The 12,574-nt window shown below is 35.4% G+C and overlaps 1 protein-coding gene across 1 annotated transcript; it reads left to right on the top strand.

Moving 5' to 3' along the window:
- The first annotated feature begins 1,961 nt into the window (after positions 1 to 1,961).
- Positions 1,962 to 10,620, top strand: LOC127540274 (leucine-rich repeat-containing protein 14-like). The gene is made up of 3 exons (XM_051964931.1): positions 1,962 to 2,340; positions 6,030 to 6,644; positions 9,702 to 10,620. The coding sequence occupies exons 1-3, from the start codon at positions 1,979 to 1,981 to the stop codon at positions 10,276 to 10,278; spliced, it is 1,554 nt and encodes a 517-aa protein (XP_051820891.1). The 5' UTR covers positions 1,962 to 1,978; the 3' UTR covers positions 10,279 to 10,620.
- Positions 10,621 to 12,574: the final 1,954 nt, after the last annotated feature.

The raw sequence follows: 12,574 nt of genomic DNA, 5'->3' as shown, positions 1-12,574 counted from the left end.
TAGGAGAATAGTTTATAAAATTACAACACCAGCATCTCCTGAATCCTGTCTTTTTGGCAGATAATATGTCACATTCTCTCTAATTCTGCCATTTTTCTGCTTACTTACCCCCAAAGAAGGCCTCTGTCTACAGGAGTCTTGCCAACAAATTCTTACATTCTCCCTTCCTTCAGATTAATTTATTTGGTTCAGAGGAGCACACAGGAAACTCAGATTTTTGTTAATAGATTTTTGCTAATAGATTGTCCACAAACTCTTCATCTCCCCTCAAGAGATCCCAGACATCTAGCACATTCATTCCGAAATGTCTTTCATCTATCTTCACGTTGCACTAACAAGCATCCATACATTCAAGCCCTTGAATTGTTGAAGAAAATAAGTCAATTAATGAATACTAATGTTAATTAATCAGTATGGTAAAGGAAATCAGCTGTACTCTCTCTAGCATCTATACCTAACAAGGGAATTGGGCACACGTGTGTCTTACTGTAACAGAGAGCATAATAGTTTAAATGAAATGGGCCCCAAAGCAAGCTGAGTTGTGGGTCCTCAAATAATACCCAGAAGACCTCAGTTAAGTGTATGTTCTAACTGACCATAACACATTCTTATGAGAATATTTCCTGAGAAGACTTCAGGTAAGTGCATGGTTGGAAGTAGTTTCAAAACACAAAGGGGATAGGGTTTGAGTAAGAGTAGCAAGGTAGAAACTTAGGTAGAGGAGAGGGCAGTAGAACAGTTTTGCTACCAAATTGGTCCCTGGGGCCTTTATCTTTTGAGGGTCTCCTCAGGAGGATATAATTTGATTCCACACTCAGTTTATTCACATAAATTACTGAGCCTCTATTATGTGTGAGGCTCAAGCTTTTATTAGAGGGTAGGAAGAAGGAACTGAAGAGAGGAACTGAGAAGAAGAGGGAGATATCAAATTATGGTTAGGTTACTAACTCATTTTGAATTTGGGCAGATATTTTTCTTTTTTAGGCCTTGATTTCCAATCATGAAATAGAAAAGTTTAAACTGGGAGTCCCCAAGTTGTTTTCTGCAGCTCTTTAGAATTTTATAAAAAGGAGGTAGCAGACTTAAGTTGTTACTATGAAGACTTAAGCTTAGGCATACCATGAGGAATGTAAGAAGGGTTGGTTCAGGTGTCTAGAAATAAGATATTTTGGGGCAAAGGAGAATAAAATAGTATTTGGTTTATTATTTGGTCATTTACAGTTGTGTCCAACTCTTTGTGATCTTTTTTGGAGGAATTTCTTTGCAAAAGTACAGGCCCAGTACTCTACCCTTGAGTCTTCTAGCTGGCCTAGGATCTGATGGAAAGGGCTAAAATAAAGTCAGTCTTCTCTGATTTTTCCAGGATTATTCCTATTTCAAGCTAGTCATCATGATAGTATACATTTATACAGTGTTTTAAATATCAGAAACTTCCTTCCTCCAGCCACCCTGTATGGTAGAAGTATTACTGTCTTCAGTTTCACAGAAGGACAATAGGCCTTAAGCAGCTTATCTGAAGGCACCCAACAGTTAAAAAAGTGTCTGAGATGAGCTGAAAACTGATTTGACATCAAACACAGAGCTATTTGTGCTGAGCCAGGATGACTATGCCTTGTGATGATAACAATGGTGACCTTTCTTGGACCACATGTTTAGATTTAGGTATTGGGGGAAAAATTGTGGCCAATATGAAGAATGGGAACCTTAGAGAAAAATCTTGGAGGTCTTTCCAGCTCAGCTCAAGAAATAGGGCAAGCTGAGGGAGCAGAAGCAACAGGTTGGGATTAAACCTCTCCTCCTCCTACTTTCCTAGTTATTCTTACATTTACTGGCCTGTTTGCTGGTAGCATGGAACGGGATAAGTGGAATTAAAAAGGTAGAGTAAAGCTGTCAAAAATCTAGGATTAATTCTTAGCTTTTTGATCTTTTTCTTTGACAGGTATGCTATATTTGGGTCTCAGGTTCCTTGACTCCAGACATGTACTCCCTGACTTTCCTAAGTGCTCAGCAACTGGTCAAGGATGAGGAAGCCACATGTAAAATCTTGGAATCTCTGCCACGGGTCATATATAAAATCCTATTCAATGTGGCTTTCAAAGATAATAGGACAAAGCTGCTGTATGAGCTAGTGAAGACATGGCCTTACTCCAAACTTAAATTCCAAATGCTGCTGCAGACATGTTGGTGCTGTTCTCGGACTTCTTCTAAGAAGTGTACAAAATGTCAGTGGACTTTAACGCATGATAAATTAAACAAAAACAAAATTAATACCATCTTTTTGGGAGTGAGGAGCTATATCAAGAAAGTAATCACTGAAGGTTCACAGCAGCCCCCAGACAGGTTTGTCCTTGGGGTATCTGGGAAGGTTTTCTCACATCCTGGGAAATGGACTCTGCTGGATTCATTTGCTAAGCAACTACTATATATAAGGAAAACAGGATAGGGATTCCATGGGTGAATGGATACAGTACATGTTCAGATTAGTTCATACAAAGCATTCTCAAGATGGGGAGAACACTAACAGGTGGGGGATGGGAAAAGTCTGCAAGTAAATAGTGGAACTTTGATCATCTAAATTCACTAAGGTAAAATCTAACAAACTGCAAAAATAATAAATCACAAGAAAACATTAGTAGGAAACTAATATATTTCATTCAAAGTTGGATATATTTAACATGAAGATGAGTAAAAAGAAAAATTTTGAATTGAACAAGTTTGTAGAGAAATAAGGGCTAAAAACTTATTGCATCATCTGAGTGCTAAGCAATGGAATCTTCTTTGTAGACTTTTTAAAAAGCTAGCAGTGATGAGATAAAAGAAGAGAAAGTATATTTTCGCTATGAAAATGATCTCTGAAAAGGCTCAATTCGGAAGGAAGAAAACAGGTGTTAAGAGGCCAGGTTGATTGAGACAATGTATGATATGTCTATGATATGAATTTGAAAAAAGGACTGTAAACTGACATGGGAGTTAGAATGCAGAGCACTCAAATGCCAGGTTGAGAATTTTGTAACTGTATCTACAGAAAATGGGGAGCACCTGACAACTGAGTAGGGAAGTGATGTCAAACTTGCATATTAGAAATGTAAATTTGGAGACAATATGGGAGTTCGATTGAAGTGGGCTGACTCTGAAAGCAGGGAGACAAACCCAGAAGCTATTCCAACAGTCCTATTACCTTGAACTAGCCTGGGGACTTTGTGACAGGAGGTAGGGAAAACAACAAAAGTTGTTTAATGTTTAATGAATTAAGAAAACTGAAAATGTAGTTATGGAGCATAAAGGAGAAGAGGCAAGGATGACTCTGAAATTGTGGTCCAGAAAGACCCCCCCCCCAAAAAAAAAATTAGAGATGACTAACAACCAATTGATAATGAACATGTAAAGTTGACATAGTAGTTATTTTGCCTCAGAACCAAAAAGACTCAGATTTAAGACCCCGCTTTGAGATCACTGACTGGACAAATTACTGAAGCTTTCAATGTTCAGGCTACTCTCACTAGAATTTGCAGAGAAGTTGGTGACATGCATTGGTAGAGAGCGTTTCCCATATTGAAATATATATAAATAATAAAATTCCCTATGTTAATTATATCTCCAATCCTATCATGTATTGTATCAGGCTTTGGAAATTTAAAAAAAAAATTCCTGCCATCAAAAAGCTAATTGTAAGAAACATGTTTATTTAAGTAAGAATATGCAAGATAAATTTTTTTTCTTCAGAGAAGGCCTCAGGTAGGAGATGGTATTTTTTTTTTTTTTCAGGTTAGGGAGTAGACAAATGGGAGTGTTATAAGAAATAAAAATAATTCCAATAAGAAGCCAATTCCAATGAGATCAAAATTTGCAGAGGACTTATTTTCTGATGATTGTTCTTTCCATTTATAATATTTTTGTCATTGTACAAGTTTCTTGATTTTATTTATTTGACTTTTCTTCAGTTTATCTAAGTCTTTGCATGTTCTTTCTATTAATGGTATTTTTACAGCACAATAATATTCTGTTATATTTATGTAACAAAATGTGTTTAATCATTCCATGAATAATAGATACCTACTTAGTTGCTAATATAAAAAATGCCATTATACCTAGGTTTCATGTTGGCTTTCCTTTTAATGTCCTCCTTGGGGTATGAAGATATATACTGCATATATACAGTAACATTTTTGGTATTTTAGCCAATGTTTAATAACTGGTTCTCCAGGAAAAAAACACTGCACATGTGACATGCAAAGGTAATTTGTGTTTTCTCCATTAGTATTTGAAGATTAGATAATCAATAAAACCCATTTCTGAGAAGTAAATTTTCACTCTGTGAATTTAACAAATGGTTCTTTAGAGCTATTTTTAGCTAGCTAATGATGGGAGATTGTGATTAATAATTGAACTTTCAAAATTCATGAACATGAAAGTGGAACACAGATGGCAAAGCTATGGTTGATAACTTCTAAGTGTAGCTAAGACATGATGGCAGAGTAAGTAATAGGGGCTTAAAAGACAGTACCTATATGGTCTTTTGTATGATAAGGTAGGAACTAGAATGAGAAAAACAAGGCTCACTATTCAGTAGATAGATTCACGATCTTGCCTAAGTAATAATTTTGAAAAGAGTAAATCTCAAAGGAGGAGGAATTTGTAAATGAAAAGAGTAAGAGTATATCAAGGAAGAAAAGAGTCATTAGATTTCTCCCATCAAGACCAGAGAGTCAGGAGTTATGAGAGAAAGAGGCACCCATAGTGAATCCAATAACCAGAAATGCAGTAAAATCATAAGAGAGCCATGTCTCAACGAGTGCCAGAAAATTGAAGGAAGTAGAGCAAGAGTTGTAAAAGAAAAATAAGCATGTTACTTATAGAAAAACGTGTTCTAGAAGGTCCAATGAAGAAGTATATATATATAAAAGGAGTGATATATTTGGCAAGATAATTTGAATTGAGAGAATATACAGCTAGGTTTGAGAAGAAAGTTGTGTTTTTTTGACAGCTGGGAGTTCAGTATCACTAAGAAAAGTAAGAAGCTATGGGAATAGACTAACTATTGGGAAATGAGTCCAGACAGAGTATCAGTGGGTGGGAAGAGATCCATTGAAGAGGAAAGATAATTAGAAGTTTCAAAATCTGGCCTTATTGTAATTGCCTGACTCATGGCTAGCAGTATGTCTCTTCTCTGAGGGACTTTCAGAAGTTACTTAACCCAAAGCTGGAGCAATTATGTCCTCATCCAGGAAAAATAAGGATAAGGTAGTGCTGTGGCCCTGGGGATTGACTAAGGCAGTAAGAACTAGGTCCTTTGCTTGTCTAAAAGGCTAAAATGGAAGTAAGCAAAATTAGGCCCTTACATTTGTGAGGGAGGAAAGCATGGAGAAGGAAGGCATAAGTGATTTGTCCCGAGTCCTTACAATTTATCAGTCTTAATGGAGATAAGGGCTGGACCCATGCTATCACTGCCATGGAGAGCAATTTGGTGAGTTAACTAAATGCTTATTGGTAACTTCTCCGCTACCATAAGTCTTAGGAAGCTGTCTAGAATCCTGAAAGCTTAAGTAACTTTCCCAGTCTATAGGTGTCAGAGTCAGGATTTGTATTTCTGACCTCGAATCCTGTTTCCACTATGCCACAAACACCTCTCCGGGATGATTGAATAGAGGCATGCAGAGCTGTGATTATTTTGTAGTTGATATCAGACTCTGGGGAATCCATCTCCACTGTTGAGAAAAAGAAGGGTATAGTTGGGAAAGATCAATTCTGTCCAAGAGTCCATAGAGACAATGATTTATAGAATAAAAAAAAAGGGTCTATTCTCAGTCACTCACCAGCTATGATCTCCCTGAGTATAACCTAGTTGGTTCTGCTTGGGGATCTCTTATTGTGGAAATGCAAGAGGGAGGGCATTTTATACTGTGTTGGCTCTTCTATTACCAGGGGAATCAGAACTCTCAAGGATTTCTGGGCCAGGTTATGACCTGGCTTTTTTGTTTGTTAATTTTTGTTTATTGGGTTTTTTTGTTTTGTTTTTGTCCTTGATGCAGGAGGCTACAGCAACTGGATATGACAGGATTATTTTGTAATGCTTTTTTGGAGGACTTGAGTGGCATGGACCTGTGGACTTCCTTAATAAGCCAAAGCCAAGTCTATATCTCATATGAGGGCACAGGTGACTCACAAAGTCAGACAAGAGACCAAGTGGCAGAAACATCCCCTAGCCCAATGGAAGCTCATGTGGATCTCCTGATGGACCTCTATATAAACCCTATCTCTAAGGACTTTCTAGCACCGATTCTCCAGGGCAATGCCAACAGCTCTCTGCGTCTGATTTGCCGGGATCTCTATGTTTTCTACCTCTTTGACAGTACTGCTCTAAACTTATTGCCTCTTTTGGAACCTCTGGCACTTCGTAGAATAGACCTACTTTACACCAATATAACTTCTATAGACATCAGGTGGTTTATGTCACAGATCACTACCTTTCATAACTTGCAGAGCTTGAAATTGCCCTCTTTTACTAAAGATGAACATTGGTGGGAAAATCCTGAACTAAAGGCCAAGTTTGATGTTTTTGTAATAGGATTGAACAAACTGAAAAACCTCAAGGAGATCGCCTTAGATGATACATGTCTTTCAGGTCAGGTGGAGTATTTGCTTGGGTAAGTGAGTCTGGGAGACGATTCCCTTCTCCCCCACTATCCTGAAACATCCTGCCTGAATTCTTACTAGGAAACTAGAAGATTTTTGTAAGAAATATCTGATTCCTTCATCTAAGCAATGCAATTTGAATTCTTGAATCCAGAGATATTTTCATATCCATTGTATGGTCATTGCAGGGAAGCATTGGAAACAATGTCAGGATTGGGGTCACAGAATCTAGATTTAAATATAAAACTGATATTTCCTATGAGGTCTGAGGCAAGGAACCTAACCTTTCTGCGTTTTGGTTCTCTTATGTATAAAATGAGGACTCATTGATCTCTGAGGTCTTTTACAACTTTGTGATCCTATTCTGTGGGTAAAAAAGCATTTAGTCAAAGAAACTTATGAAATGGTTTCAAGCCTACAATGAACAAGGGAACTCACAGTTATAGAGTCTAATACATGCCTGAAACGGTTATTTCCTCTACTATCATCTCTCAACACTTAAGAACAAGCATTTCTTAAGCACTATTTACTATATCCCAGGAATTGTGTTGGGAATACAAAGGAAAAAAATTTTTTTTCTCTGCTCTCAGGACAAAGAGCTTACAATCTTGAAACATAAATCAGAACATACAAAATAAATATGAATCATTGTTATCATTTAGAGGGACTGGTGTTCACAATTTGGGAGATGAGGGAAGATCTTCAGGAGGAGGTGGCATTTGACCATCCAGTCTCAATTTGATGGTTTCCAAAGTTGTCACCTTCTATTCTGATTTGACAATTATTATCATCATTAAGCAAATATCCTTTTAAAAAAATCTTGTTGAAATCTGCTATTCGGTACCCACTGAATATTATGGTCTTCTGAAAGAAGGTAACATTCTGTTCCCACATAGGAAAGAAGTGGCCTGGAGGAGGACTGATTTGTTGTTGTTGTTGTTGTTGTTGTTGTTGATTTCTTTAGCCAACTCATGATAATTTTGCTGTTGAGTCATTTCAATCATGTTTGACTCTTTATAACTTCATTTTGAAATTTTCTTGGTAAAGATACTGGATTGGTTTGCCATTTACTTCTCTAGCTCATTTTATAGATGAGGAACTGAGACAAACAGGGTTAAATGACTTGTCTAGGATCACACTATTAATAAGTTTCTAGGACCAAATTGAATTCATGAAAATGAATCTTCCTGATGTCAAGTCTAGTACTCAATTTTCGTAATTGGGCAGCCATGTATCATAATATTCTCAAATACCCCAAATTAAAACAAACAAAAAACAAATCAAACCTTCCTTATGGCAAATAAACATAGAAGAGCAAAAGAAACCCACATATCAATCATGTCAAAAGCAGTATATTGCTCTTCCTATCAAGTCTATCATTTCCCTGTAAGGCCACGAATCCCATGTTTCTCTCTTCCTAATTCCTGGTTGACCAATGTATTGATAGTCAATCTTTCAAAGTCATTCTTTATGATGTTATAATTATTGTATTAATTGTTCTATTCTCTTTGCATCTATTCTCTGAATCTATACTTTTCATTGTTTCTTAAAGCATGATATTCTATTATATGCACATAACATAATTTGTTCAATCATTTCCCACATGATAGGTACTCTCTTAGTTTCCACTTCTTCAGAATAAAAAAATATTTATAGCAAATATTTTGTATTTTATATAAATATTTTAGTTGCTATAAATATTTTAGTACAAGAGAATTCTTTCCTTTTGCTTTGGACCTCTTTGGAGCATAAGACTAGTAGTGTTCTCATTGAATAAAGGATATATGCAATTTAATAATTTAGCATATAGCTTCATACTACTTTCCTGAAACAGCTTGACAATTTACATCTTCTTCCAACAACCTTTTATTTTGTCATCTTTGCCAATCTAATTGTGCTCTGAATGTGATTTACTCTACTTTTCCTCTGTCTGTCCCTTGTTCAGGCCTCTGAGATGGAGTTTTTTAAAATCCCTTTCTTGCTAATTTATCCTTTCTTGACAAACCAATCTCCATATTCTGAGTTGGACTTGCTGATGACTATTTCTCTTAAGTAGTCAAAAATCTTCCCTGCCCACTAAACTCTGTTTCTATGTTCACATTTGCATTTAATTCTCCTTTGATTAGTTCATATAAGGTTTGAGTGATGTCAGGTTCCTTACTTCATCTTCCACGTTTGCAGGAACTTTTTCTCTTGCATCCAGAATTTATACCCTAAAGGACACATCAGGTCAGGCTGCCACAATACTGTGAGGCTTTGGTGTGTTCTAGTCTGGTCTCTTCCATGTCCATCTGATCACTAAGCTTCATAGTTTCCTGGTTTGAGACTCATCTGTGTGGGTTTCATGAACACAAGAAGCTTCTCTGTTTAGCGCTGCTAAGTTTTGGAGCACATGGATCAATTAGACTTTTATGGAAGACCCTTTAATTAGTCCCTGCAACCTTGAAAATTTGATTAAGTGTTATCTCTGCTTTTATTATAGTCTTAGCTAATGCTGTTGCATAGAGCCTTGAGGTATTGCCTCTTCTTGGGACATTATCAAAAGTTAGGTTAAGTAAATTTCAACAATCTGCATTAGAACCTTCTATTTTTTTCTAGGTGAGATGCAAATCTTAGATTGGTCTTGGATTTAGTTCAAATTCTGGTACTTCTAGAGGGACATTTCCCATGTGTCCAAGTTACTTTTTCTCAGGTCTTCCAAAGCTTCTAGGGCCAAATGTTTTTCATTTCTTCACAACAATTTTCTCAAAACCCGTTCTTACTGTCATTTTCCTACATTCAGACGTTCATTGGTTATTATAAAAGATTCATTTTAATGGTCATAGAATAGACTTCTAACTTTAGTTAAAAAAAAAACCCATTATTAGCTAATTTTCTCATTGGTGTGTTTAGTTTCTATTCTGTACCTTGGGTTAACCTTAATCTTTCATCTACAGGACAAATGTGTCCAGCACAGGTAGAAGACTAGAAGCTAAATGTATTCTACAAGCATAGGATGCAAGCAAATATGGAAGGAGGTATCTGGATTTTGGTATATAAATAAAATTTATTTTTTATTTTATTTTCAGAGATCTACAGTGCTCTCTAGAGAGCCTTCAACTTTCTTTTTGCTCTCTAACAAACAAAGACCTAACCTACCTGGCTCAAAGTCACTATAGTACCCATCTCATAAAGCTGGATCTTACAGGAAACAACATACCTGAACAATTAAACTCCTTCCTGAAACTTTTAAAGTCAGTGTCAACCTCACTGATGTGGTTGAATGTGACAACATGCAAGATCAAGGACACTGACTTTTATCAAATCATACCCTATCTATATTCCTGTACCAAACTCTCCTATCTTTGTCTGTTTGGCAACCCACTATCTAGCATAAGTATTTTAACTTTCCTGGGGCAGTGTCACCAAAAACTGTGTAACATGAAGGCAATATCAATTCCAATTTTCCTGGACTGCTGCCCAAGTGTGACCCAGTATGAAACTCTTCCTATGGATTTAGAAAATGAAATGGATAAAAAGAAGTTTTTTGCTGTCATGAATAAGATGTGCCAGTTGCCAGCCTTAATGGGAGACTCTGCCATTCAATATAATTTTAGTCATGCCTTTGACATTGATGATTATTTTGACCTACAGAAAGTAGTTTGACTACCAGGAGTGGGGAAGATTCTATATTCCTGTGATAATAATAAAGATAGTTAATTTTTTCATTAAGAAAAATTTTAAAATATAATTTTAACCATGAAAGATATTCAAATGTACAAAATAAGAATAAAATTATCTAAAACTTATAGCCTTTTACAAAGGAAAACAGTGATTAAAAGACAACAATTTTTAGTTATTTTTAATCTCAAGTTGGAGATATTGCAGCTCTAATCATCATTCTCCTGATCTTTTTGTGTAAAAACCCTTTATATCTTTCCATGTTTTTAAATATTTTAAATAAATGAATTTAAAGTATCATCACATGAATACACTATATAATTTATTTCATTTTTGTTAGACATGTTTCCAGTTTTATGCTCATACAAATAAAACAACCATTTAATATGTATTTATATATGTATGTGTGTGTGTGTATATACACACAAAAATTGATGGGTCAGAAGTTGAATTTTTGATTGAGCCGATTTACCTGTACCAGCTCAAATCAGTGACACATATACCAGATGAGCTTAACTACAAAAACAAAAAACAAAATATAAAGGAACAGAAAGAGAATTCTTGCAGAGAAATTAATAGACCAAAGAAATAAAGAAAACAGTCATAAAAAATATTGAGATGTAAAAGCCCAAGATGGAAAGATGACTACAATACTACAGTTGTAAATGCCACATAAACCTCTAGAGTGGTTGAAAAAGCATAACAACAGATCTAAAGAAACATCTAAAATCTATAAGATGGGAAATTAAATGCTGAGGGAAATTTTTTTAGAAGACTAACATGAGAAGAATTAAAATACCAAAAAAAATGTCTCAGGGCAGGGGAATTTCAAGATGCAAAAGAATCACAGAACAAAAATGGCACAGGCAGAAATTAAAACATATCAAAATGAAAGAAGCACAAAATTTTAAAATGACAAGACAATCTTATATTTTGTAAAATAAAAGGAGCAGTGATAAGGGTACTGGGATTAGCAAAACATTCTAGGTGTTATTGGCTTTCCAGCAAAATGAAAAGCAAAGTTTATTAGAAGGAAAAAATACAAGAACATCAGGAAATATTGGAAAGTGTGTGCAAAGTAGGAAACTTTAAGATGCTAATAGACATTCTCATTTTACCTCAAGAAAAGCAGTCAACTTTTTTCTATATTTAATTTTTTAAATCAATCTCATGTAAATAAAGATTTTAACATTTCATTTGTTAAAATTTTGAGTTAGAAATTCTTTCTCTTCTTTCCTCTTCCCTCCTTAAAACAGCATTTTGTGTACACTTTGTACATATGCATGTATACAAAATATTTCCCTATTAGCCATATTGCAAAAAAATACAGCCCCCCAAAACTAAGAATAATAAAGTGCTAAAATTGTTTCAATCTTTATTCAAATATCATATTTTTCCTTTTTTTAATAATAGCTTTTTATTTTCAAAATATATGCAAAGATAGTTTTCAGCATTCACCTTTGCAAAATCATGTGTTCCAAATTTTTCTTCCATCGGCTTTCTTAGATAGCAAGTAATCCAATATGTTAAAGTGATGCAATTCTTCTATACATATTTCCACATTCATCATGCTGCACCAGAAAAATCATATCAAAAAGAAAAAAAAAGAGAAAGAAAAAAAAGCAAATAACAAAAAAGTGAAAATACTATGTTGTGATTCACACTTAGTCCCCAAAGTCTTTTCTCTCCCTTACAAGTCTATTGGAATTGGCTTAAATCACCTCATTGTTGCTAAGTCTATCACAGATGATCATCACATAATCTTGTTTTTGTGCACAGTGTTCTCTTGGTTCTATTCACTTCACTCAGCATCAGTTCATGTAAGTCTCTCCAGGCCTTTCTGAAATCATCCTGCTGATCATTTTTTAACAGAACAATAGTATTCCATAACATTCACATACCGTAACTTATTCAGCCGTTCTCCATCTGAAGGGTATCCACTCAGTTTCCAATTCCTTGCTATTACAAAAAGGGCTACCACAAACATTTTTGCATATCTTGGTCCTTTCTCTTTTTTAATGATGTCTTTGGGATGTAAGCCCAGTAGTGACACTGCTATATCAAAGGGTATATACAGTTTGATAGCCCTTTGGGCATAGTTCCAAATTGCTCTCCAGAATGGATCAGTTTATAACTCTACCAACAATGTATTAGTGTTCCAGTTTTCTCACCTTCCCTACTGTAAAGGGATGAAACTCTGACTAGGTGCACTGGAATCAGACAACTGAGCACTTAAGGCTAATTACCTATTGGATAATAACTCTATTAGCATATGTTTGGA

The sequence above is a fragment of the Antechinus flavipes genome, chromosome 1 (genome assembly GCF_016432865.1).
Source record: "Antechinus flavipes isolate AdamAnt ecotype Samford, QLD, Australia chromosome 1, AdamAnt_v2, whole genome shotgun sequence".
NCBI lineage: Eukaryota > Metazoa > Chordata > Mammalia > Dasyuromorphia > Dasyuridae > Antechinus > Antechinus flavipes.
The sequence above is the reverse complement of the archived record's forward strand: the minus strand, read 5'-3'. Positions and strand labels throughout refer to the sequence as shown.

Excerpts from the sequence above, each read along its gene's own strand:
- LOC127540274 (XM_051964931.1), top strand. The coding sequence starts at position 1,979 with ATGTACTCCCTGACTTTCCTAAGTGCTCAGCAACTGGTCAAGGATGAG. Across the intron at positions 2,341-6,029 it reads TCACAGCAGCCCCCAGACAG|GAGGCTACAGCAACTGGATA; the intron begins GTTTGTCCTTGG and ends TCCTTGATGCAG. Across the intron at positions 6,645-9,701 it reads CAGGTGGAGTATTTGCTTGG|AGATCTACAGTGCTCTCTAG; the intron begins GTAAGTGAGTCT and ends TTTTATTTTCAG.